Genomic DNA, 27,755 nt, shown 5'->3' with positions numbered 1-27,755 from the left:
TGACTTTTAATAGGCTGGTTATGGGGTTTATATATAGTGTCAACTCCCTTCTTGCAAAGCTTCAGCTTTTTCAAGTATCAGTTAAAGACCAACTAGCCTCTCATTAACTGACACACCCCCTTAGTGCCTAGCCAGCTCCAGACTGAAGGAATAACAGTCTTTATTTCTAATGTTTTTACTTGAATACTTCATTTTATTTGTCTTCTTTTGTAATACAATACAGGAAATTTAGATTCTACCTGAGCCCAGAGGTTTTCTCTTGGAACAGTCTGTCTGCCATCAGCCTCCTGCCACAGGCACATCAAGGGCCAGGAGGGAAAGACTTGTTCTTCAGTTTGGTCAAACATGTACTTGCACCTTGAATTTTTCAACTGATACTTAACCAGCATAAGGCTGGGGCTTGACAGAAAGCATACAGGGACACACATCTTACCTAAACACCTGTATTCGGAGAGATACAACCCCATCCCTTTTCTACCTTCAGATATGCAGGATACAGTGGAGTTATTCAGAAAGCACTTGCCAAACAAGACTGTTGAGGTCTAATGAGCTTTTTTCCTTCTCCAAGGCATGTAAAACACTTTAAATACAAAGATATTAGCCAAGCAGCACCTTCAAAAGTTGCACTGAGGGCTTATACTAAATTAAAGCTTTTGTACAGAGGATATATAGTAACAGATAAAGACTGTCAAACCCATGAAAATGAGGTGGCAGATTCTTCTGTTGAACACTTTCTTATAACTGTGCAAAACTTGCCATGCGTAGGTTAAGGCACATTCACGTTGGGGTAATACTTGTGTCTTTGATTATCTTCACCTGATTTTGCTCTTTTTTTGAGGTCTCTTGAGCTGACACGAGTGGCTCAAATGACAGTAAAGCACAGCCACTACAAGGAGAAAGAGAGAGAGAGAGGAAAACAGCCCAAGGTTAAGTTTAGTAAAAATACCTGTACCAAATATGCATCTTCCCCTTTCTAGTATGAGGAAGAAAGCCTGTTGTTACAGAAGTAATTTTAGGATCTTTCCTGAATGGCTTAAATGAAATATGAATTTCAAGTCAGAAGAGTTTGAGGATTATTTGCCCATTCCTCATATAGATCCAGAAATAAGTTATGTTTGGATAATAAGGAAGTTGCACATGTGTATGAGGATGGTTTGTTCCTAACTTACTCCTGTGATGCACATGTGGTGCAAAAAGAAGCAGACAGTGTTGATACCATGAGTCATTATTGTACCTCCCTTTTCCCCTTTTGTTGACAGAAAAGGCAGAGAAGCAGCCTGCACTGTGCACACAGCAGCCAAAATTCCTGCCAGTAAGCGATAAGTGGCATCGGGTTCAAGTAACCTGGCCTGTTACAATACAATGTAGGTACCTTGTGGAAAAGGGTCACCTTTCTTAAGAGTTTGCTTATAAACACAGTTTGCTACATCAACCCCACACTGTGTGAGTATTTATAACCAGCCACAATCAGTCAAAAGAGAGCAGGACTGTCTCTACTGTTAAACCCTTCCTTTCCCTCCCCGCTCCCCAAGAACCCGCCCCCCCTAAATGTTTTAGAGCTAAAGAAACTTACATTAATGAGATTCAGTTCTATTGTTCCCGTTTTCTCGGTGTCCAGCTTTCTAAACATTTCTGTGGTAATGGAGATGACAAATGAGAATGAATGTAAGAAAGAATTAGAGAACCTTCCCCTTACTTGTGCTTCAGGATCAAAAAGGAATTTAGGCCCAGGTTCTAAACTTCACGTCAATGGTCTACACCCCAAACTAGAAAAGGCCATTGTAAAGTCATCACATGCTGGTGTGCAAAAACAAGGCTGAACACTTTTAGTGGTTCAGGATGCAATGTTAACATTATTTGTCAATTTTCTAAGGGTTCAGATTGATTTTTGGTTTTCAGTCATCAGTTGCTTGCATGGAAGACTGACTGTACAGCAGTCTGGCGGAGTCGTAGATCTAGGGGGAGATGGGTTGCCAAATTGACAGCTCTGCTTTGAAGTTCCCTTGGTTCCAGCATGAAGTTTTCTGAATAAATTATCCTGGCCTCAAAAACACAGAGCAACAGAGCTGGTCTGGTTATTGTGTGTACTCACTGAACAAGGTTTCCAGACGAATCAAACAGCGGACAAAGTTGTCAAAGTCAATGATGAGGTCCTCATCGGCAAAACGAGCCACAATGACTTGATGTAACTGGCCATTCAATTTGAACCCTAAAAGTACAGTGTCAAGGATTTAAAGAGGAAGAAGAAAGTGCAAGAAGCTCCAATCAACAACAAAAAAATCCCTAACCTTGCACACTGCCAGAAATTCAATTAGCAACTTTTGGTTAAATTCTAATTTTAAAAGTATTTATCCCATTTTTGAAACTCTCAACAACCCCTTCTGTACTTGGGAGTGATTTAGAGCTGTGACTTAAGTCACAAGTGCTTTTCCTGCTGTGTGTGCTCCTGCACCTGTACGCCTGTTTCCCAGGGGGGACAGCTACTTATTCCATCTCCTAGTCCTTCCCTGGGTGACAAGGTGGCTGCCAGACTCAGCCAGCTGAGACCTAAGATGAAGCAGTGACTTTCTGTGGGCAAATGGGTCTCTGTTTTCAAAGAGTATCTAAACTTTGGTGCAAAAAAAGCAATGCTGTCTCATCTTAAGTGGTGACAGGAGGGGAAAGCTCCAGAGAGGCCAAACACAGACGTTAAGGAGGCTCCACAAGATCAGGAAGTTAACTTGGGATTGTGTGGCTCCGTGCTACCCCCCACTCACTCAGCCCTGTAAATCAGATTTGGTTTGCAGTAGTTGCAGTAGCAAACTGACTCTTCTTGTAATGCTCTTGTGAGCAATCACCTCTTGGTCAAGCCACTTCCATTCCCTGAGTCACAACCGTATCCCAGTTTTACTGGCTTATGCCCAACCCACATATACCCAGAGAGACTCATTGACAGACAAGAATATGCTGTCACAAAACCCAGATTACTGCAGTTACTTTTGCTTCTCCAAAATCTGGCCACTCCATTGAGATACTTTTAGCATGTCTACGTGGCAGGACGCTACTACACAGAGCCAAGAGTCCAAGCCGAGTATCTAGATTAAATTGAGGCCTTTCAGACCTGGGAAGGTGGGATCTTTCATCTTACAAGGGATACACAGAAGACCGGTGAGCATCTAGCAACCCAGCTTGAAACTGATGTAATCCTAGAAAGAGACAGACCAGGATAAATACCTGCTGTTTCCAGCGCTCTCCTCATCTCATATGAATTCATGGTACCGGATCGATCCACATCAATCTCCCTGTAAATTTTCTGTAGAACACAAAAGCCAAAGTCAGAACTTGGCAAGTAATTCAGAGTGTGTTCTGGCTTTTGTCTTAAACTTGGAACTGCAGCCTGCACGTTACTCAGGAGCATCTGCAATGTTGGTCTGAAGGAGTGGGTACTTGTCTCTGAGTTGATCGAAAAGCAGCTTTAGAAAGTTAAGTTGCTCCAATGCAGCACCAGAGCAGATCAAGACTCCAGAGAACTGCTTGAAGGCCTGTGCAAAATAGCACTATCCTTACCACAGCAGCACAGCTGCCACCAAACTCAGTGTTAAATGGGCAAGCTAAACATATCTGGAGGAGAGTTAAACCAAAAACCCCTCCCAGAGAGGGGCTACGAGAAGTAGCCCCTCGTTCAGTCCTTCACATAAGGCTGAAGCTATCACACCCCTGGGCCCTGAGGGACAAAATCTAGGGGACCAAGGACACAAATACATTGTGAGCTGAAGCAGAAGCTCCTGCTTTGGACATGTGTGAAGCAAAGCAGCCTACAGTTATCTCTACATCTGACTGCATGTTCTCCCAACAGAGGTTGCATCTTACCTGGTATTTCTGAATCTTTGTCCAGAGGGTGTAGAACTCCTTCAGTCCAAGTTTACCACTGCCATCATTCTTCTTTGAGTTAAGGGAATCTCTCTGAAGGGAAAGAAAAGGGGTTTCTCCTCCCTGTGCTGGGCTTACTTATCTAGGCAGTTGTGACTTAAAACTGCAATTAGTAAGTGATGCAAGTCGTCTCTGAAGGACTCATCCTGTTGTACACACAATTCTTGTCCAAGATGCCTTTCTAAATCAACAACATGATTGAATCTTTTAAACCATGATCAGGTCACAATCTCCTTCTGCTCCTCCTTTGGCAGCTTTCTATTTTTTCAATACATGGATAAAACCACTGAGAAGATGCCATTCTGTTCTGCGTTGTGGGTTCAACACCTGCAGTTACAGGAGCATGAGTCCTAACTCTGGATGATAAACAGGAAAAGCCACAACCAAGCCTGCTATTTGGAGAGCTTAAGTTCTTGTATAAACAGCTAACAAAAGAACCTGGGTATGGCATTGCTCCCCAGAAGTGCCAAAGAGTTCCTATGGACTGCTGCATGTGTAATTTTCCCTTTTTCTAACTCTGCAATTCAACTCCCACTGCACAGAGAAGATGAACACAACTATTCTTAGACTTGACCCTTCATCCTACGCTTTTGCCCATATTCTTAGGAGTAAGAGCTCCTAAAATCCAGCATACTCTGCTTCTGGAATGTCTTCCCCTCATGTTCTATTTGCTAAGTCCTCATGGCTTTACAATGCCCTTGCCAACACTAGGCAAGTTAAGAGAGCAGTGAAGTGTAGCCAGAGGTGCATGTTCAAACTATATAGCCAAAGCTATCCACAGTGGGCTGAGAGTTAGGTGCCTTTTTCCAGCACTAAAACCACTTTGTCCTCAGCTCAACCAGAACATGCAAGAGCTGAGAACACTTGAAAGCAGTTTGTCCTCTCTGAGAATGGATTTTCCCTAATGCCTGGAAGAATGCATGTGCCACGGTCAGATGTAAACAGATGGCAGCCCATACTATTTTCAAGGGAACCAGGGTAAAATCATTTTCTCCACCTCAGGAGCCATAATTACATCAGTAGGGACCCACCACTGCAAAGGGAGGTCACCTACTTGAGCACAGGCAGATGAATATCACCTAGGAACAGCTTTAAAGGATACATCTAACAGGTCAACCATTATTTTACATGTCTCAATACTAAAGCCATCAGATTTAATATCTTGGCCTGTAAAGAAAGAGCAAAAGACAGGATCATCATGCCATGCCATGTACCACAGCACCCTCCTATGTAGCTCATGAGCTCTGTAACCACTGCAATACACGTCAGCCCTTATTTGCTTCCCTGTCATTGGTGGCTTCCTTTGCAGGTGAAGAAGGAAGGGGCGTAGAGCGAGTTAGCTGTGGTGCTTTCCCGAGCAAGCAGCCTGGTTAGTCTAGTTTGTAGGTGTGCTACAGAAGCTTTCCTGCCCTTACTGTCTGACTGTAAAGACAAGGGTGGACTTCAGTGGACAACGTGGACTCTAGCTGACCTATGGAGGTCAGCGGCAGTAGCTTCACACAAGGGAAGAACATCAAGCTTGGTAAGCAGCGATACACCATTGCTAACTGGCTGGTGCACACAGACACACAACATGGCTCTGGCTACGTGGATAAGGTTTTACTTTGGAAATTAGAGAGATGCTTGTTTCTCCAAGCACTTACTTCTTGAGCACTGTTTAATGCAAAGGAAAACAATGCAGACTCAAGCTCCAAATCACTTCACAGAAAAAGCCAGCCACAGTTTCACAGCTTCTCCCCCTCCTCAGGGATGCCTCAGACCCTTGGCTGGGCTACAGTCTGAATGCTGAGTGATTCAATACTAACACAGCAGCAATACCTCATCTTGATTATTATCAAGCACTAATCAAATGCACCCATCTTCCTGGCAGCCAATTCCCAGTAGCACATGCTGGGATCAAAGGCACTGGTGTGTGTGCCCTGCTGAAGCGTAAGCCCTGTATGCACAGCACCTGAAGAAGCAGGGCACGTGGCTGTGTGGTGCACTGAGCCGCGGGCCTGGGACAGAGCCCAAGGCTCTGACTTTGCCTCAGGGGGTCAGTGGTGCCCTCTGAGCCCTCATAGCCACACTGGGAACTTGCTGGTGGCCACCTGAAGCTGCAGGCAGAGGAAGGTACGTACGTTTGGCCAGGACTTTATTCAAGATATTGCGCAGTTCGAAGGCGGAGATCTCCCCATCCTGTGGAAGAGAGGAGAACAAGTTTTTTATACTGTGCAGACACCATCCTCTAAGCAGCTTCTGACCCCTTTGGGTGAGTCAGCTGAGTGTAAATATCCCTTGGAGTTTGTTTCCCTTGGATAGAAACACAAGTGGTAGGTAAGCTCTCCCCACTCCCAGGAGACCACCAGATCCCAGGCACATGGGCTGTGGGGTCTGCCTGAGCTCTCAGGCAGGCAGGGCCCAGCCCTCATCCTCTCCCAGATGGACCCATGTGCCTGTGCCAAATTCGTTGCCCAAAGGACAGAATTAGGGATGTGCAGAGACCAAAGTTGAGCCTGCAGTGCAAAGACTGTTCGCTGGGAGTGCTCACAAATCTGCTGTGTAAGCAGACAGGTAACTACACAGGTTTTTTTGCACAATTATGCACATGCTTGAGATCTGACTCAGCACAAGAAATAAACTCCATCACTAAATGGTAACATGGGTGAGTGGGTAAGATACTAACAGAAAAACACTCACACTTCCTGCTAGCTGTCCAAAAAGCTTTTTGAAGCTGGGTTCGATGTCATCTTCACTAATTTCAGTCTAGAAGAGAGAAACAGACAAGACGGAAAGGAGGAACTTGTCAGCCTGAGGAAGACTTAATGCATTTCCTTACCCCTAGTAAAACACAACTTAAATGGCAAAAGTTGATGGTACAAGATGCTTTCACTTCAATTTTAATCAGTTTTATTTTCAGGGGCACCTCAAAATGCTAGTGCAGCAAACACTGCAGAAATTAAGAACTTTTGCAGTGGTTTTTACTACCAAAAAAATTTATAAAGCTTGAAAAAAAGAATCTTTATATTACTTTTAAAAAGTCACTACCAAATTCTGAACTTCACTGTTGCTGCTGTGGCCAATACTGTTGGACTAGCTGTTTTCATTTAAAGAAAACAAAGCAAAACTAAGCTCTCAGTCTGAGGGGAGGCAGGGCAGGAATCACAGAGAGATGCAGATGCACGGTGAGCCACTACTTATTCACAGAAACATCTTCACCACGCAAACACACCCCTATGGCTAAAGGGCTGCAGTCCTGGATTCCTAGAAATCAAAGGAAATTTCCCATGACTCCTGTTACCTCTGCAGAGTATTTGAACCCCTCTACCTGGGAAGCCCAAGTTCATCACTGTGGATAAAGGACAATCCATGTTTGGGTTGTTACTTGTGCTCTTTCCATTCGTTGGACATTTAACTATGGATATTGAAAGATCTGTTTCCAAAGTGGGACAACACTTCTGATGATAACACTTACAGTAAAATGCTGCCCTGCACAGGGAACAGGCCCTCCAACCCCACTTATTTACAACAAGAGTATTTCCATTTAAAACAGTTAAGACATACCTCTTCAAAATTTGCCTCAGTTTCGTCATCTATAACCCTAGAAAGAGAAAGAAACCAATACTAAAACCAAACCAAGACACTTTTCTGATGCCCTTCCTTCAAGTTTCAATTATAGAGACATTCTTTAAATTATAGGAATAACAATGAGTGTTCACAAGTTACTGGATGAATCAGCCACAGGCACTGGATATCAGCAGGGAAAGCAACACTTTGCCAGCTATGGCAACAAGAGTTTCCAAACATGTTACAAGCTATGAAATGTCTTGCAGAACCACAGACAGGGCCAGGCTCTTAGGTGCAAATCAAACTTTATCTAACCAGTTGTCTGGTTTGTTTGTTTGTTCCTTTTTCCCCCCTTCAAAACAACACAAAGTGACAGTCTTGAAATCATTCAGGTGTGCCAGAGTGGAGAAGTGCTTCACACTGTCCTCCAGCTGCTGTGGGAGCACTGTACCTACAGACAGTGCCTAAGCACTGCTAAGGGCCCACCAAAAGCTTCACATGTCCCAGTTCTCCCTGCTACAGAAGCACACAAGGCTGTATGACAGTAGAAAGTCTTTTCCTTGCTTTGAGTTAGGGAACTCAGTGCAAAAGACCCCACACTCCTTAGCCCAGTTGTTCTTTAAGATGAGGTAAATTTTTTCATGGCTTCACGGCTAATGGTGTAGTTTGAGCTATCTCCGTTAAAACTCAGTTTTAGCAAAGGTATCACTCACTTGAGCAAGTATCTTGAACTTTTTCCCAGCCTGATCTCAATGAGGAGAAACACCTTTGCTGTTCAGGTGAGGGAGCCCTGGCCCAGGCTGCCCAGGGAGGGTGTGGAGTCTCCTTCTCTGGAGGTTTTCAAAACCCACCTGGACATGTTCCTGTGTGACCTGATCTAGGTTGACCTGCTTTGGCAGGGGGTTAGACTAGATGATATTTAAAGGTCCCTTCCAACCCCTGCCATTCTGTGATTCTGTGAAAGGTGTGATTAGTGTGTCCCCAGACAGTGCAAACCACACATATTTCTGTTTCCCAAGAGGAGAGCCCAGCCTGCTGCTCCCTGGGGCTTTCTCCTCTCCACAGACCAACCTGTGTTGTGGCAACCAGCTGCTTACAGATCAACAAACTAAAACATCTGCTCAGGGAGGACTGGAAATAACAACAATAACAAAGCATAATATAACTAATTATTATTATTATTAATAGTATTTTTTTCCACCATTCCTTCCTGCCAAGCTTACTCAAACTTTCCTCAATTGCACATGAGGAAACTGGGAACAAATGAGAGCTGCTGCAACACTCTCTGTGCAGAGTGACTCTGCATCCCCCCTTCCTGCTCTCTGCAGGACTCTGATGGGGCAGAAGCAGCCCTAGGCTGCTCCATCCTTCCACACCAGTGAGAGGGAGAAGACATCAGCCCTATGCACACCCTGCCTGGTTCAGCAACAGCTACATACGTGGAGTCGGCGTTTTTTTCCGAGAAAACTCGCAGACAGAAATCCCCATTCTTGTTGGGTTCAAAGGTGGAGGGCACAATGATGTATTCCCCTGCAGGGAGCTTGAACCGGTTCAGAACTTCTCGGAGGTTGATAAAGGTGTTTGATTTTTCTCTGGCTTTGTTGGTCAGGAAAAAGTTTTTGCTCAGGTGAACATTTGTCTGGCCAGAAAACTTAAGAAGAGCAAAGAAAGAGAGAGAAAAAACCCCATAGTTTGCATGAATTTGTATTAACAAATTAAAAATACAACAGGTACAATGATTAGTTGTGTACTGAAAAAGAAACACCTCTGTTCAACACAACTGAGAGAAGAGAAAGGGGGTAGGTGCCTTGTACCATGATACTTCTGCGCTGAGGCTGCAAACTTATTTCAGAGACTATCTCAATAAATCGTTCAGGTTTCAGGTCATGCTTACATTTTACAGATGACAAACAGTATGTGAAAGCATTTGGCAAACTCTTCCACCAACTATTTTTCTTTCAAGTGAGATGGCTGATGGCCCATGTCCCTCTGGTCCCCAGGGCTGGTGCCACCAGGGGCCTGCAGCTCAGCTCTGCCTCTGAGCTCAGGCTGCCCTTAAGGCAGAGCCCACTCATGGAGGCCTCTAAGAGTAAAGGTTACACATTCTAAAAGCGTATTTAGAGTGTAACATCTTCCAGAACAAACTCTTCTATGTGTGGCTTTACAAGTAGGCCAGCTCAGCCCTCGAAGCCATCATCAGGAATGTGTATGGTTCAGAAACCTCCCCCTTTCCATCCTCCCAGATTTTTTAGAACACAAGAAGGTCCTGCTGATCTTCTACCCTGTGGCCCACCCTCACTCTGTGTCAGACCTGCTGCCACAATGGGAGATAAAATTTCTACCTTTTGGGGAAGAGAAAAGTCATGGGACTGTAGCTAGAGTCTCTTTTTTCATGGAAATGAGGTTTTTGGACAACTAGGGTGAAAGCTGAGCAGCTGACAGGAGAACTGTAAGGGGTTCAAAAGGTGCATAAGAAAGTTAATTAACTGGCAGCAGCACCTCTTCCTTTCCTGGTGAAACCATGTTTTACATAACAGCAGCTGGTTTGAGCATAACCTTGGGAGGAGGGAGTGCCCTGGCTACTTTGTGGGAACCCTTGCAGATATGGCAGGCCCCTGGTGAGGTTACCTGAGCATTCTGGCCAATCTTACTCCTTCCTCTGAGGAGCAACAGCTCAGAGGCATCTGCAGCTCTGCCTCCTATTGCATAGGGATCACCGCATTGCAACCCCATTCTGATCCCTGGGGCACGCTATTAGTTAGCTGCAGGTAGGAACAGATTCTAGTAGGAAACCAATAAAGACTGTGCTTAGGGAAATGAAAAGAAACATCTCCTTGGAACATTAGTTGCATATCAAATGAACTCTGTGCAAACCTAAGGAAAAGCATCTGTGCTCCAGGGAAAATGGTGTAGGTCTGAGCTAGGAGAAGACCCATGGAAGAGCAGTTTTGGTGAGTTTCTGAAGTACAGAGAGCTCTTATCCCAACTCAAGATGCTCTGAAAACACAACATGGGCTAAAGGCCCCTTCCAGAATAAATGGCCTTTAAACTCTGCACGGCTGATATTGTCCTGCAGTGAAGGAGGATCTTCTGAATTGTTTCTTCCCACAAGCCATTTAGCCCCAACTCTGCACCTTGACCACCAATGCACGCTACATACCTCAGGAGGCACCTGCAAGGAGAAAAGGAGGGAGTTACTTGCTTGTTCAATGGCAGCTCCAGGCCTGCTATTTTTCACTGTTTGCTGTTGGGTACATGTATCCACACTCTTCAAAAAGACAGACTTAGGTTGAGGGAGAAGGTGAATGCTGAGCCCACCTCAGCTAACTCTGGCTGCTGGCTCAGCTCCCAGTTCCATCCTGAGGGCAGGTGATGCTCAGCCAGGGCAGTGTGGGCACAGCCTGGCACAGATGCAACCAGGCTGGTCATGCTTTCCTGCTGACTCTCTACCCTGTGGCCCACTCTCATATTTTTTTGTAGACACAGTTTCTCTACTTCTTTCCACCTTCTCTTTCACTGCCTGACCTCTCCAACACCTGGAGAGGAGGCAGTGGCTGAGCAAAAGAACGATGCGGTGTTCTGTTTCCCTACAGATTCAGGGGACCTAGCTTTGCTTTCAACTTTATTTGCCTACAAAGACCAGATTCTTTGACAAGCTTTCCCTTGCTTGAGGAGTTTCTACAGACACAAGTTTGACTCTTCACTTGGCAGAAGTAGTTTTACAGGTGTTTTGGTTGGTTCTGTGGCCAGTTCCACCCTCCTCAAGCTAGTGCAGCTGTCCCACCCAGCTACAGTCATATCCCTACCATGGCTGCTCTCTCTGTCACTTTTCACCACAGCCTAATAAGGGAAGGTCAGACTGGATTTCTGCACTTTGAATTTTTGGTTTTTAAATACTTTTTATGCTTTTCCATTTAGAGGCACAGAATATTATGGGAGGCACAGAGTATTATAGGTAGAAGCAGCCTCTCTGGGCCATCTCATCCAATCCACTACTCAAAGCAAAGCCAATATCAAAGTTAGATGAGGTTACTCGGGACCTTGTGCAGTCTAGGTTTGAACATCTCCAGGAATGCAGATTTCACCATCTCTTTGGGTACCTGTCCCTGACCACTGTTTTGATGGAGGGTAATTTTCTAAACATCTAAATGGACTTTTCCTCGCTGTCGCTGGTGTCCAGCTCAAGCAGCTGAGTTTTGGTAGAAAGCTCAGTCTGAGAATTGCACTACCTCAATTATAGAGTGAATTTTCCTTTTCCTCCCAGGCACCTGTACTGCCTTACTTGCCTCATAAATTGCAAAGCCGATGGTATGCATGTCCTCTCCCATCTTCCTCTGCCTCCGCCGGTGCTTCTGAATCAGGCCAATGAGGAAAGTACAGCCCCTCTCAGGATCATCGGGATCCTCATCTTCTTCCTCCAGCTTGATTAAATACTGTGGATTCGTCCAGAAAGTGTCTGGGAAACAGATTTATGCAAACTGCTCAGAGGCTTCTTTGAAAGCAACTGTGCTGATATATACCTGTCAGCTAGGACAGGTGCAGCTACAACTTCCAAAATCAACTGTGAGAAGGAAATAACTAACACTCCCCTTCCCAACCTTTACAACCACAACTAGACCCTCACCAGGGAGTCACACTTCCCAAACACCTGTACTTTTCAGATGTCAATCCTGGATATCTCAGGCACATCCTCTTCCTCTACCCCAAACCAGCTCCCAGAAGCAGCATTCAGAGAAAGAATATGTAGTGAACATGAAGGGTTTCTCCATCACAGGAGTAACTATGAGGTAGCACTTACTTGGGTAATTCCTGCAGCCCCCTGCAGTGGCTCCTCGCCTCCAGTTCCCATCCAGCTTCTGCAGGCTCCACTTCTTGTACTTGTCACTTGTCAGGGTGTCTGGGGTCAGGTTGCAGATCTCCAGGCGGGAGTAATGTCTCAAGAAGTCATTGAAGGACATCCTGTGGGAGGCAATGCCACAGGGAATGTCCCCTTTGCATGGTCTATACCACCACTTGTTCCTATCCTCCCTCTCTCCCACTGCCATTTAGCACTACGATTTGGGATGAATTTGCTCATTCATCTTGGAGAACGCAGTGGGAGAGGTTACTTTGTGTTGGAAAAAAACCCCAAAACCAGAGAAGAAGACATCCCCTTCAGCTTGAATGGAAACCCAGTGCCACTTACCAAAACTCCCCGTCTTCATGCCTCCTGGTCAGCCGCTCCCGCACCTCAGGGTCAACACCATTCCAGCTTGGGCAGCTGAAAGACAACCCCACATCAACTATAGGGTACAGAAAAGGTTAAATCCTAACGCAGCTGGTCTGGCACAATGATTTTACTTTCTTACCTCTCCACACAATTGCAATACTCCTCAATATTTATCTGATAGCAGCTCCAGGGCTCTCAAACCACAGAAGAACTAAAGTATAAGGACCTGGGATATTTGATACCTCCCTTCTTAAATATCCAAGGTAAGGATCAGAAACAATTTTATTTGCAAAAAGTGCTAAAGCCTTGGTGGAGACAGAGCTTTCTTTTAGAAAACCAAAGGCCCAGAACAAACACTGCCCAGCCACAGAAGTAAGTAAAGCTCCACCTTCCACCGCTAAAAACAGAAATGGATTTTTAAAGCCCTTTCAGAAAGAAAGTTTTCAGTAGCTCACCACTGAACCCAGGCTGTTAAACAAGCAGAAACCTCAGAGAGGCTTGCAGGAACCACCAACAAAATGACTGCATCTTACACAAAGGTAGGTGCTTGCATGAAGGGCACTGCATGCTGTAACAACTACGTGGCAGATGATAGCAGTGGGAAGCTTCTTTCAAACAGCTCAGAGTAAACATCCCGTCCAGATGCAACTTAGGGAGGAATTTGAGGCTGGGAGAAGACAGGTGACAGCAGAAACAGGATCATACCCCCACTGTAAAAGCCCATGGGACAATACAGAAGCCATAGACTCACTTGTCGTTCCATTTGCCAGTCCACTCCACTTCCCCCCAGGGATTTCGGATTCTGATCAGCTTCTGTACTGTTCCTCGGAAGCTCACCTGATGATGCGATCAGAAGTGTATAGAGACTTACCCAGTGACTCAGAAATGTGCTCCCTTTCACCTTTTCCAGAGGAATTAAAGTGCATGACAGAGTAAGTATTTCAGTGTAATGCAAACACTAAAGTGTATATACATAAACACAGTCTCATCTGGCTCAAAAGCCATGAAGTCAAAATGATTTTGAATGAGCTCCACGTACTCAGGCTTGTCCAGAGAAGGTTTATAGCATGCACAAATCAAAGCTCACAATAACCAAAATGTCTGTTTTGTGAGACTAAAAATATTAGCCCTGATAGGATTTCAAGCCAAGGGAACATAAAGCTGCTATGGGACTGCCACAAAGCAAATACAAGTGGGTATTTCTCTACAGTTGTCACCTCTGTATAAACTGCCTTTTCATCCTTTTCTCCCCTCCCTCCATGTAAGATGAACCTGTTGAGATGGGATACTCGGTTTGGCCACAACCCCTTTGACCACATGAAGGCCCTGCAGTGCAGGAGCACCAGCCCATCCTCACACTGCACCAAGGCCCTGGCTTGTTATCTGTTGATCTCTGCATACACAGAGGCCAAGCCAGGCCAGGCCAAGTCTGGCAAAGCTGCACAAGTCTCAGTGGGAATGCTCAGTATTTATGGGCAACACACAGCACCACTGTGAGGAAGGAGCTGGTACATCTGTAGAGCCCCAAGGCAAGAAAAGTACACAGAGCAGCAGCAGCACAGAGTGCTGCAACGATGCTCCAGTGCCCAAGATGAACTATTCTTACAAACCCTGCACGTATCTCCAAAGCAAAATCTCAGCTAAATCACACCTGTTTGGGAGCTACAATCAAATACCATCCTTGCTGCATTTGCTGTGAGAGTAAGGCCAAGTGCAAACACATAAACCTGACCATCAGCAGCGTCTGCCTAGTGCAGTGTCAGCAGCTCCCTACACTTCGCCTTCCTGTTTCAGAGACAATTATCTGGGAAGTAAATGCAAATCCACTACACAAGTGGAAGGATGCCAAGATCTGCTTCCTTTGTTTTCACTGGTGTTACCTTAACCAGTCATGTCCTCCTGGACAGGAGCTGGCATTCCAACACAGTGTCCTGCTGAAAGGTGCTGCTCAGCAGGCATTTAAAGTACAGTAACGTATTTGTTTTGCTCAGCACACTGTCCCTCACACGTCTTGCAGCACGTTTAAGGTATGGGGCTGACTGCTAGGCAGAAAGGTGCTGAGGGGTCCAGTTACCAGTAGAGGGTAGTGTGTCCTCTGCATAGGGCCTCCCATGGCATAACAGCGATGCTTACAGGAAAAAAAGAGGTCTTTTAGTCCAGAAGTCAAGTTTGTGTTTAATCCAAAACACATCAAATAACGCTGTATTTTTTCAGAAAGAAGGGATGCCAAACCTGCAAAGCGCCTGAGGCTGGAGAATTTGCAACACTGAAGCTGCATTTGGTGCACTCACCTCCTCTGCCCCGGTGACTGAGTACGCGTGTCCCTTCACCAGCTTCTGGGAAGTGACTGCCTCTGTCTCTGCCGCGCTGGTGATCTGGAGGAGCAAAGAAGGTTGGTGAGAGTGGTTGCCTGGGTGGCAGGGAATCCAGTGAGGCAAAGCTTCCCACTCCAGTGGAGCTTTGAGACCTTGCTGGGAGGCTGCAGGGGTGGTTCAGCTGTTGCACAGAGGCAATGACAGGAAGTGGTGTGACAGAGCAGGGAGAGAGGAAGGTGGCACCTGTGGCAACACCAGAGCGCCCAAGACCCACGTTTGTGGCATGGGGTGCACTGCAGCAAAGCTCCCTCCTTGCTCTGAAATACTTGGTGCAGTGCATCGTTGCTCACACATCCTGAAACAGTGTACAAAAGGGTTACACACAATGAACCCCATGCTCTCAAGAGACCAGGAGGAACAGAGTGGGTAACTGGCCTGAGGCTGCCCAGGCATTACCAGGGTCCAGCAAACCCCAATGTTTTGCTTTGAGGTCAAAACATGAGCCTTTAGCTCCATAGCAGGATGGGAGGCTCCCCTTCCTTTTCCCAGGATAACCTCCCTAGAACCTGCTAGGCAGGAGAGCAAGGGGAAAAAAAAGGCTGCACATTGGATGCCATTCATACCTGAAGGTCTATCACCCTCTCACTTTGTCATGGCCATTACAACACTGGGCAGTCCAGTCTATAAACACCGCACAGAAAAGCCACTACTTGCTAGAAAGGGACTGCTGACATCTTGCTCTAAAGATGCTTAAACCTCTATGAAATGTATGTTTGTCTTTGCCTTTTTACCATGTCAGAAAGCATGTGATCTTTAAACAACCATATCTGAAGCTCAAAAAAAGAAGAGAGGGTGGATCAAGTAGGCAGGATTCCTGCTGTCAGCTCATGCCCTATTACTGCCCACACAGCACTCTCCATGCAATGCTTAACTTCTGTGTCCCTATGTCTCAGACAGAGTGAAAGACTTCATAGGGTTTTTTCAAAGACTAAACTCACTAATAATTACTTTACAACATAGAAAGTGTCAACACTTACCAAAACAGGACTATACTTCCTCCCACCCCCTGACAAGAATTTTTTATCATTCTGGGGCAAAAATTCAGATGTTAAATCTTATCTAAACACAAACAAGTAAAACAGCCCTTGAAAGTGCTGCAAAGTCACACACTGGCTTTAACCAAGTACTTTTCCTGCTGTGGAGTTTCCTTCTCCTGTGATTCTGATTTAAACTTAAAAAATGGGAGGAAATACTGGAGTTTGTATTATGAAGGGAGCTCTTCTAAACAGTTTACCTTCCCTTTAGACATAACTAAGATGTAATCTTCAGTGGCAGGGTGATTATCAGAATAACAATACTTAAGACTCACTTCAGTGGGCTAAAAGCAATGCTGAATCCTTGCAGGCAGGGCTGAAACTTCTCCTTCCCTTCTGGTGTAGGTTCAGTTTCTGGTGACATGTTTTATGATAAAGCCTTTTAAAAGCCCACCAACTGTCTGTGCCTCCCTGCTTTAAGAAAACTCCAGATTTTTTGGGAGTGTTTTGGTACAAGGTGTGAGACAAATAGGTTACGGCAAGGACGGAGGTTGCCACCTCCGAGCATCTGACTGCAGAAGCCATTAGCAGCACCTTTCTGTCCAAACTCACTCAATCTGTACCAACCTGCTACCAATCTATGGGCTTTCTTAAGAGCAAAGATGTAGACAGGGACTCCTAACAACTTCCCTGTGTTATTTGTTACCATGAACACACAAAACAGCAAAAACTCTAGGTCTTGAAGAAAAAAACCCAAGGAGAGCAATGAATATTTACACATGAACTAACAAAGTGTACATTTCAACCTGTTCTCATTTATAAATCCCCAAGAAGAGCATGCAGCTGTGTCACACTCTCAGGTCAAATTCTCCAGGCATAGGGTAGAGCAGAGAACCCCAGGCAGAGAGGACCAGCACCCTTTGTGCACCTCCTGTGGATGGAGCACGGGTCCATCCCCCAGATAGCTGCACGCACAGCAAGAGCCAAGCACCCAGCAATAACCTGCTAACTCACATCAATGGAGCAGCCAAGGAGAGAGCCTTTCTGAAGCGCCTTCTGGATGATTTTGAAGAGGTTGGGTGGTGCCTTCTGCAGCTCATACCATTCCGCAATTCCACCAGTGAAGTCCTCGAAGCCTTCAGTGGTGGTGCCACCAGAAAGAGACTCATAAGATCCATTCAACCTGCATGAAAGGGGACACACATACACACAACCATCAGGCTTCCTTTTTCCCTCTTCTCTCACAAATAACCATCAGGTTTCCTATTCTCCTACTCTCTTGGGCGGGGACACTCAGTTGTGTCAGATGTTGCAGCACTTCTGCTCTCAACAGAACCACAGCAGCTATGAACACACTTCCCATTCAGTTTTGCTTCTTAGATCTCTGGAGAATCCAGCATAAAATCTTACACACTCATGTATACAGGTTGCAGGTTCAGTCATATCAATGATCAAAATCACAAATCCTATTTGAAGAGAAAATAATACTAAAAAAAAAAAGTCAAGACCCAACAATTTGCCCGTCTAGTTCTGCCCAGTCTTTTGATCCCTTTAAAAACTGTGTGTCTGATTTTCACCTTCAGAAATTGAGCTAATGTAGGTAAGTCAACTGAAAATAGTATTGTAAGATGGCAGAAATCCTCCCTGATCATCCCCAACATGGAAACTCGGATTTCAGTATCTTCACCTTGAAAGAGACCTGGGCATATGGACTGGTGTGTTTTGGATGCTGAAGCACTGCAGCTGCAAGTCCTCACAGGTACTTAGAGCACATGAAAAGGAGCTTCCCATACCCTGGTGACAGCAGACAGCACTCTGGGAACGCCCTTGCTATGAGATGTGAGGGCCCATTTTCTTGGGCTGGCAACAATGGCTATTTGTCTTAAGCACCTGTCAGCGAAGCTTTACTAAAGCAATGTGGGACAGCCTGGAAGTTGTAGAGGCTGACGATTGGGCTGACGTTTTAAATGCATGGTATCCATGGGAAGGTAGAGGCACTGGGGGACTGGAGTGGAATGAAAGCCTTGACTCACTTGGCGTAGGCCTTCTCCAGCAGCGCGCTCCAGAACTCGCTGCCCTCTGCCGAGTGCACAAAGAGCAGCTCTCCGTTCTTGGTGGGCAGCCTGTCATCCACCACGACGTCCACCCACTCCCCGTACTGCCAGAACTGGAAAGACACCACAAACACCTCATCATCACCTCATGCTGTGCACTCAGGTCACCAGGATGTTTTATCTGCTGACATTGATGTCCTAGAGTAAAAACAAGCTACACTCTCATGGCCAGCTTCACCCACCTTGTTCAGCGATGCGGATCCTCAGCTAGACCTGCTGATGGAGGAAGCTCCTACTGCCAGCTCTGTGGTTAGTGGTTCTTCCTTCTACCACCTCCACCCCCCCACCACACCCCTTCTTGGATGAGTCCATTTTTCTGCCTGACTCTTTCACACTCCTCAAAGTGTTCAGGGAAACACCACATGCACAGACCCAGCCAGCCACACTGGCTCCTGGCCAACAGCACTGAGGGAGAGGCTGTTTTCCACCTACCTGGAAGTGGAAAATTCCTGCATATTTATCCTGAAAGCTCTGGTCTTTGGGAACAACACGGGCCAGAATTTCTTCATTCAGGGTAAGAGAGGCAATAGCAGCCAAGAGCCAACAGTCCCCTGTGATAACAAAGAGGAAAAAAAAAAGAAAAAGGCATTATTCATTAATCAAAAGTCTAGGTTTTTTTAGTGCACAGGGATTAGGTAGTGTAACAAATAATCACTTCAGCTCTGATGAGATTATCCCTCTCATCACTTCACCTCTAAGGCAGATCAAATGTATTTACACAAATACCCACCATTTCCAGACAAGTGTTGTACTTCTTCAAGACTAAAGAAACAAAACAAAATAACAACAAAAAAGGTAAAAGGAAGCTTTTTATGATGTACCAACACTGTTATCACCCACACTGGGACTATCTGAAAGAAAACTTAATATTCCATTGAATGTCTACAGGTTGCGAAGCGGGACCTGGGAGCACATGCAGGTACTCACGAGTGCAGTTTCTCCTCAAAAGGCCAGTGTTTTCTCAAGCACAGGCTGCTTTCCCTTCCCTCCTCCATATTTAATAAGTCCCTGCTGACTCACCACACAGAGACCTATCCTAGAGATGGCAATAGACCTTTAAGGTCTCCTGCCAGCCTCCTACCAAATAGGAGCTCCTTTCACCTTATAAATGTCTGGAGGCTCTTGCTGGAGCCTCTCTGTTTAGTGCCACATCTCCTCTCTGGCACTAGTCACCAGAGAGTCAGGAAAGGTCTGAAGGCAGGCACTGTTCCTTAGTCCCACACACCTCTTCACCCTTCCTGAGACAGAGCCAACATACACCAAGCCTGTACCACCACAGCCCCCAGGCCCAGGTTGTCTGGATAATATTTTCCCACACCATCTGCTGCCATGCAGAAGAAGGAGGAGACCACAACTACATGAACATTACCTCTGTTTTTTCTAATTATTTTCAGAAAACAGTATTACTTTAACAGAGTGGTTACCTTTCTGCTCAGCCTCCTGCAGCCCATTAGCAAAGTGGTTAGAGACTGAAAGACGCAGATGATTCCCTGACTGACAGCCCAATACAAAACTCCTTGTTGTTACTACCAGATCTGCTCTTGCCTTGCTTTGTGAACCCAAGAAAGATGGTATTAAGCATCAGATCCCATAAAACGGTCCTGCAGCATGTGTGGGATTGCAGGGCCAAGAAATGTGAACCAGCTGCAAGCAAGTCAGAGGCAAGCAAGTCAGTGCTCCACCCAGACAGCTCTATCCAGACAACTCCTACAGGAAAAGGATTAAAAGCTCACAGGTGAGAAGGCAGCAATCAAACAAGAGAAAAGTCACGGGGAGAGTTAAATTTAAAGCAGCTCTTGAGGGCCACTCTCGGGCCCAAATCCTTCACCACTCAGATGGCATTAGGAGGAATGCAGGCAACCTGCAACCCCCTCCAGGCTGCTCATCGCTTTTCCCAGCTGATCCCCAGCAGCAGCTCTATCAATAACATTTGTTTGTCCCATGGCCCTTTTGGCAACTCAAGGAAGGTGGAAGATGTGAAATTGCAGAATAATTTCAAAATCTGAGATGCTTTTAATATTTCATAACTTAGAGGGGAAGAGGCAAACATAAAACTTTCTGTTCAGCCCTGCCTCTGGCTGCTTGTACTGCAATGGGGAAATTGTCATGCCACAGTTTTTCAATCAGCAAAGTCACCTTGACATTCTTCTGTGACAGATTATGAAGCAAAGAGGACGTTCCCCTGCCTCCTCTGTGACAGCACATCCATCTCACCCTGCAAAATGCAACTCTTCTTACAGCCTCCTTTGTAGTGCTGAGGCCAGATGTGCTTGCTGGGAAAGAGACTGGGGTCAGAAGATACCAAGAGACATTTTTAAGATGGGCTAATGTAGAATTAACAGTACGATTCTCTGTCCCCCAGCTATGTGAGTGCTTTAGTAGTTACCCTTCACAGCAATTCTCATTACAGAGGAAGATGGTAACGGGCTCTGCAAGCAAACCCTTTGGTCAAAAGGCAACAACAAGACTTCAGTTCAGCTTAGATCTGTGCTCTCCCCGACACAGCCTGCCCACACAAACTTATTTTTGTGTTTTTTCCTTTGGGTTTTTTTTGACCAAAGATGGCTTCAAACAAATCTGACAACATGGCAATCACTTGGGAGAGACTGCCCAGAGATCCATTTCTAGTTTCTGAACAAAAGCTGGAGTTCTTCAACTCCCTGCTAGAGAATAGACCTAGCACTATGACCAGGGCTCTTGTGAGGTTAGGCTGAATTAATACCATACTACCTCTGAATTAATATCATATTGTCTCTATTCCTTCCTCAACTTTTCTCCCACTTGCACTCATCAGACATCAAGTCAATTAATTAATCCCGACAAAAAAGTCTTTGTGTTTCCTTACTGAGTTGAAGGAGGCCACAGTTTCTGACCGGACTCTCTTTGGTCAAGAGTGGGTTGTTATATAGGTGGCAATAGAAATACTGTATGTCAAAGACACTGGGGGAGAAGGGGATAGATATATGCAGACATGTGCATTGGACCAGCACATACTGCAGGAGAGCTGAGCACTCTCCTTCAACAATCCAGCACTGCACATGGGTAGATAACCTTTGGCCTCCCTCCACCAATATTCCTCCTCTAGCACCAAGGGGCCACTAGGTGTTTAAGACTAGAAAATTCCTAAAAGAAAAAGAGCAGGGATCTTCACTCTCACCACTGTGCTCCTGCTCCAGCAGGAACAATCATTTACACCTGGGCAAAGTTGGCAAGCCTTAGTGACACTTTTAACCTCTAACACACAGCAATCTGAAAGCATTCTGAACATTGGGAATAAGCATGAGGCAAGTCAGAAATACACAGACTGAGAGATTAACTGGTCTCAACTCAGCACAGAGGCCAAATAACTGATAACCTGCAGACAGATGCTTGTCTGAGCAGCAGAACCACCCTGGCATACATCCCTGGCACACATCCCACACCCTGCAAGGCTTTTACAGAGAGACACTCACAACTTGGAGGCAAAGCAAGCCTCTAGCATCTCAGACCTACACTAGCTGGACTGGAGCCAGTACAATTATGCATACCTAGACTACTAGGATGCTTTCCTGTGGTTATGGAGATCCATGCCCTCATTCAGACTAAATTAGATAAACCCAGAAAGAGAGGAACCCAGCTTGCTTAGCATTGTTGTGCTGGTCCTAAAGCACAGCCATACAGCTCTTGACCTCTACAAGAAAGCTGCAGGCAGAGCTGAAGACATTTTTGTGCGTGCTCTGTCGAGTGGGTGGAAGCTCAAGGCACGTCCTACGCCCCTTGTTCACAGTCAGCTGTGGAGGTGTTTGTTCTCCCTATTGCTCAACCTGCAGCACAAACCAGAGTTCACAGTGCAGAGCCTTACTCGACCAGGCAACCTCCCCCGAGCATTTGACATTGGTGTTACTGCCTTCAGAAAAAAATATCATGCTAATTTAAATTAGTAACAAGTCTGGCTCACAGAGCAACTGTCCCATCACTCTCCCAAAAAATACTAGCATTTCTATTCCATAAACAAGGCAGCTACTGGGCAGGCAGAGAGCAGCACAAGAAGAATACATGAACAACTTAACAACAGTAGCTCAGGCACCCTTGGTCATGAAGCTGCCGAGGCAGCACACACACCTTTTAATGCTATATAATACATCTTTGAGTCAGATTTGCCCCATAAATAAGCAGCACTGAAGTTCAAGGAGGAGAAACTCCCTCACAAAGAATTTTAAGCCCATAAGCAGAGTTTGTAAAGAATTTCCATTACTTTCTATCCGTCCCTTCAAGGCAGACATGAAGAGAAAGAAACTCTAGTCTTTATTGTAAAATCTCCCTATTGAACTTTATACTGGTTTCTAAGGAGAATTTAGAGTCAGACAAACATAGATCTCAACTCGGACGACTCCGGGTGAGCTCTTCTTGAGGTTAAAAGACAGATGCAGCATATATGCGAGAGACACCATCCTTCGGTTTTCACATTCAAAAATGCTCAACAGTCAGGTTATCATTTCTGTCTTTCTGAACAGTCATCACTGAAAGTAGATCTGATACTTCAAAGCCTAAACGAGAACAGATCTTGTGATAATACCTGGAGTTTTAGCCTGCACTAAGTAAGCCTGGGCAGGGTCTTTACCAGATAGTCTTTCCTATAAGAACTGGTACTTTTGTAAGGCTTTTAACAGTGACTGCTTTGATAGAGAAGAAAAGTCGAAGAGGAGGCTAACAGACAGGCTACTTGTATGAAGAATTTGAAAGGAGTGTTAGCAAGGCCAGGTTAATCATGGAGAATTTTTCTAAATGCACAATGCAATAGGCAGAACAAGACTATCAGAAAAGGGAATCCAAATATATTTATATTAACAAGAAGTACTGTTTTTTTCCTGTCATGCTTCCTTTTTTGCTGCTATCAACTTCTGATTTCTATACATCCAGCTCTGTATTTACCTAATCTCCAGCTATAATCAAGAATGTTACCAAAAAATGTAATGGCAAGGCATGCATAGATAGCCATAAGGGCTTAAAATTAGTCATTCTGGAAAGCAAAGACAAGTAAAGCATCTCCATGAAGTGCCTGGAGGGCTGTAAGCAAAAGGCAGCTCCTCTAGTCACTGCATAGCCCATGTAACAGTATGGGGTCAAAGGAAAAATACACATTCAGCTAATCACAGACATGTCATTTTAAAACACATGCAGCATAGATTAACAGCTACTGAAAGTGTTTATATTGATATCATGGGACTCCAGGAAGTTTTCTGGTTAGAAACATGAGGCTGTGACAACTCAGAGTGGTAGCCAGTGTGGGAAAACCATGCATCTAATCCAATAAATTCACCCTATGTAAACCACTATTTTTCCACACATTTTTATGTAAGGAGAAGACACCTGTGTCTAAATAGCACACAAGACATGCTGTGCTGTGTACGCTCCAGTGTTGTGATACCATGGTGACAAAAGAAGGAGGTTAAGGGTGAATAAGCTTCCTCTCCACAGTGGCTTTGGTGCCTCCCCTCAGCTGCAATGAGTCACCACATCCCAAGTCTTGCTGTTCTGAGCCAAATAAAATAATTTACTTCAGCTCTGATACTGCAAAACTATCTCCAAGCACCTTGCTTTAAAAGTTTTTTTCCTAAAATGCTGTAGAATGGAATAGAGGATAATCCAAAGCCCAAAGGGCAGAACTTTGGTGTCTGGGGATCTGAATGAGTTCCTGCCTCGGTGACAGCATAACTTTTCTGTGTTGACCATCAGCTATGCCTTCTATGCACAGTAGTGTTATATAGCATAGAATTATAGAATGGTAGGGTTGGAATGGACCTTTAGAGATCATCTAGTCCAACCCCCCTGCAGAAGCAGGTTCACCTAGATCCAGGTTAAAAACAATGAAACAAATAGGGTGCATCTGGCTCACCGACCAAAGGCTCTGGAGTTAAAAGGAACATTTGTACCCCTGCTGATTAGCTGAGCTGTTTGGCCATAGCTGCCCTGTGCAGAAGCCTGCTGCTGCAGCAGCCATGGTTGCATGTGCTTTGGACACCTCATTTTTCCCTCTGGTACTCAAGTGTTGTGAATGGCTGAGCACCAGCAATGCAACTCCATGCAGGCACAGGTCTATTGCTTTTTAATCAAGACTTTTGGAGAACAAACAGACTACAAAAGTTTCCAACAGAAAAAAAGCACAACATAATAAAAAATACAGGTTTCCAAGAGCACCTGACATCGTCCAGTGCAAACTTTGTGATATCCTAAAATGTGATGCAACATCAGTTTCAGCACAGAAAGTTCAAGTAAGTGGAAACTTAAGCAAATGTACCAAATGCTGGTGGCAGATGAGAAGGTAGCAAAAAAAAAAAACCCAAACAACCCAAAAAAAGCATTTGTAGAGCCTATCTTCCAGCCTCATTGTGTGAAAAAGAGATTCAATACAGGCTCTCACTAACTCAATGGCTATACAGAGGAAAAATCAATAGCATCTAATTCTTAATCAACCACTAAATTGGCACACAATACCAAAATCCTGTCCAGATTCATAAGAGGATAACAAGGCGAGTCATAGCAGTACTTAGTCATGGTGAAAATAGTAATATAAACAAGAGCACTAAAAACCTCCTTTTCAAATACTGTTTCAGAAGATAGCACAAACTATGAGTCATTTCTTATTCTTCGGCTGTAGAGTATAACCTCACGAGAACATCTGACTGGCCCAAAGACCATTAAGAGAACAAATTCTTTCATGAGTTTAAAACACAGTTTGGCATTAGTAAAAGCAACTCCACAACTTGAAAAATTAAGCTACAAATATTTCATTACCGTGTCCTTGCTGCCACATCATCTGAATAGAAAAGCTGGAAGCCTGCAGAAGGCAGAAAGCAACCAAGTGCCTTCAGAAATGAGGCATCTATGCAAAATGTCAGCTGTTGAAATGGTATGACAATAAACTGCTATTTTATCTTGAACTAGTCCTTAGCTGTGAAATTTCACAATTAAAAGGGAGAGGGGTGGGACGGTGGAACACAGGTGTCTGGCATGAGTGTTAAGCAGTCATGGTGGGAGACATTGCATCAGGTAAAGCGAGAACACATGAAGGAACCTGGTGACATTCTAAGGACTTCACCGATGTATCACAAATGATATTTGGCATGAGGAGAACTAAATGCACAATTTAAGTATTTTTTAGTTAAGGCTTTTTACACAAATTGCATCCAGTTGTTAAAGCAACAACCTGAATAACTTCTGAAAGAAAATATAAACACAAAACACGTGAAAGAAGCTTCCTTATCTGTTATATTTTGGGACGTGAAAACACAAATAGCGGCAGTGGGACTAGAAACTAAGAAGCCACAACATGGCTAATATTATGCAGATGAAAAGCCAACCTCTCTGCAAAAGTACAACACACAGCATGAATTAGTCATGTTTCCCTACACTGAGAGCTTTCCCCCAGCCGCACCATCTCATCTCAACCACCCTCCCTTACAGTTATGGAATCAATGGGAACCTCACTGCTTCCACCTCAGCTTATTGCCTCTCAGATGCCCACAGCTGTTCTCTTTCCCAGGCTCCATGCTGCCTTCTAGGAGCAGAGGCATGGAGGCATTTGTCTAAACTCCTTCGGAGGGGCAGGAGGCTTTCAGACCAGGATGTCTGCGCACATATAGTCATGTTAAGCCACTCGATTCCCACTGTCACATAGGGCTTCCCTGCAGCTCCTGGTGCTCCTCTCGAGCAGCTGACCCCCAGGCTGCTATTGCACAAATTTAATGACAGCCATGGCAAAAGCAGAGGGCTCACAGGCTGGCCCATCCCTCCTGAAACACCCAAGTTTTGCTTTCCTTGAGAGCTGGGAATCCTTTATAATTTATTTTCTCTGTATTGCATCTTTCCAGGTTTCGAGGAGTTCCTCCTCCTTGGCAGCGCTCTCTCCCACTGGGGAAGGAAAACACGCTGCTATGAACCCAAACTGCTTTACTAAGCAGACTATTAAAGGCAGAAATTAGTCAAGCTACTCTCAGGCACATGGGTGTGGACAGGAAAAGAACCAGAATTGATCAGATAAACCCTCAGTAAACCAGTCTGTGTCATCCCTGCTTGGTAAGGCAGCAAGGTTGTGCTCAGTGGCCAAACACACACAGTCTCTACCTGCAGCTGCCCAGGAAAGGCAAGAAAGACCTGATTTGGCATGAAGGGAGCCAGTAGGACACAAAAGGATGTATTTACAGAGTGAGTTACAGCCTAGCATAAACTGTGGTGTCCCAGCGCAGCACTAGCATGAAAACCAAGCTCTCCACCTTACCTAAGGCACCCTGGCAGATGTCTGTGCGAGTGGCTCCACTGGCTATGAACTGGGGGCTGGAACACAGCTCCTGTGAACAAAAGAAGCCTCGGTTACCTATATCCAGAGGTAAGGGAGGGAACAGGGCCCCGCTGGCAGCAAATTTAAACAAGCAGTTGACCACAGCAGACGAACACCACAGAGCTGGAGCAGGTCAGGAACAAGTGTGGGCACCAGACACACTAAGCGCAGTGAGAATGGGAGCTGGTGACCGAAGCTTGTGGGCAGCCATCTCATTTTACACTGTGTGCCAGGAGATCTGCTGCATTTTTACACACATGCAAACAAATGCTATTACCTCCCCGCCACTGACTATGCCTAGTCACCCTGGAGTCCATCTGGCTCCATGGCTCCTTTGGCCAGACACGGCTGCTTCAGTAGCCAGCGGCGCAGACTGAGCGAGGGCTCATGAAGGAAATCTCTGCATCGTGGTCACCTCATCCTTCTGCTAAAGGAAAGAGTTATCCAAAGCGACAACCCTGAGCGCTACCCAAAGCCAGCAGTTAGTGTGCACGCAGAATTCAGGACCGAGAGGCAAACGGCTTTTTTGCTGCTTGTTTTCCAGATGCAGCATGTTACCCTGCCATCCCACACCCCGGGCAAAAGAACACGGAATCATGGAATTGTTTTGCTTAGAAAAGATCTTTAAGATTATGAAGTCTAACCACTAACCTCACACTGTCAAACCCACCGCTAAACCAAGTCCCTCAGCACCTCACCTACGCGTCTTTTAAACACCCCCAGGGATGGCGAGTCCACCACCTCCCCCGGCAGCCTGTTCCAGCGTCTAACAATCCTCTCAAAAAAAGTTCTTCTTAATGTCCAATCTCAACCTTCCCCGGGCACTCCAAGGCCACAGTCTCACAGGCTGTCTGCACTGGGATTTACTCGCTGCCAGTGCCTGGCCTCCGGGTGTGCTGCGAGGGAGAACGGGGAGAACAAACGGCACAGGAACAACCGCCACTGCATTAAATCCAAACCTCAGTTTAAGGGAAGGGGGGAGGGGAATAAGATTCGGGTGAAAAGGCGCAGTGGTGCCGCGGAACGATGCTCCTGGGACCACCTCCCCTCCCGTCTCCGCCGTTGCCGCCCTACCGTAGGTCTGCGCCAGACGATGCCCTGCGTCTTGTAGGAGCTGGGCCCCAGCTCTCGGTAACCGAGGGCGGCGGGGCCGGCGGGGAAAGACGGGTCCTGGAAGAGCCGCCCGTCCTGCAGGCACTCCTGCCGCAGCGCCCCGAAATCCTGGCCCAGGTAGGGCACGGCGTGCTCGTGCCGCCCCGCGCCGGCCACCGCCGCCCGCTCCCGCGCCACCGCCGCCGCCATCCCCGCCAT

At 45.7% G+C, this 27,755-nt stretch overlaps 1 protein-coding gene across 1 annotated transcript; it reads right to left on the bottom strand.

The window, feature by feature from the left end:
- Positions 1–172: 172 nt before the first annotated feature.
- Positions 173–27,755, bottom strand: CAPN2 (calpain 2). The gene is made up of 21 exons (XM_061991492.1): positions 27,519–27,755; positions 26,385–26,454; positions 18,560–18,678; positions 18,047–18,180; positions 17,028–17,196; positions 14,956–15,039; positions 13,416–13,501; positions 12,641–12,715; positions 12,254–12,414; positions 11,742–11,911; positions 10,616–10,627; positions 8,895–9,106; positions 7,453–7,489; positions 6,589–6,654; positions 6,030–6,087; positions 5,012–5,076; positions 3,850–3,918; positions 3,214–3,292; positions 2,093–2,209; positions 1,574–1,632; positions 173–886 (listed from the first exon to the last, which is right to left on the bottom strand). The coding sequence occupies exons 1-21, from the start codon at positions 27,753–27,755 to the stop codon at positions 863–865; spliced, it is 2,103 nt and encodes a 700-aa protein (XP_061847476.1). The 3' UTR covers positions 173–862.

The sequence above is a fragment of the Colius striatus genome, chromosome 2 (assembly GCF_028858725.1).
Source record: "Colius striatus isolate bColStr4 chromosome 2, bColStr4.1.hap1, whole genome shotgun sequence".
Classification (NCBI taxonomy): domain Eukaryota; kingdom Metazoa; phylum Chordata; class Aves; order Coliiformes; family Coliidae; genus Colius; species Colius striatus.
This window is presented reverse-complemented; position numbering and strand designations above follow the sequence as displayed.

Excerpts from the sequence above, each read along its gene's own strand:
- CAPN2 (XM_061991492.1), bottom strand. The coding sequence starts at position 27,755 with ATGGCGGGGATGGCGGCGGCGGTGGCGCGGGAGCGGGCGGCGGTGGCC. Across the intron at positions 11,912-12,253 it reads GGGCTGCAGGAATTACCCAA|ACACTTTCTGGACGAATCCA; the intron begins GTAAGTGCTACC and ends TCTGTTTCCCAG. Across the intron at positions 1,633-2,092 it reads TCGTCTGGAAACCTTGTTCA|AAATGTTTAGAAAGCTGGAC; the intron begins GTGAGTACACAC and ends CCATTACCACAG.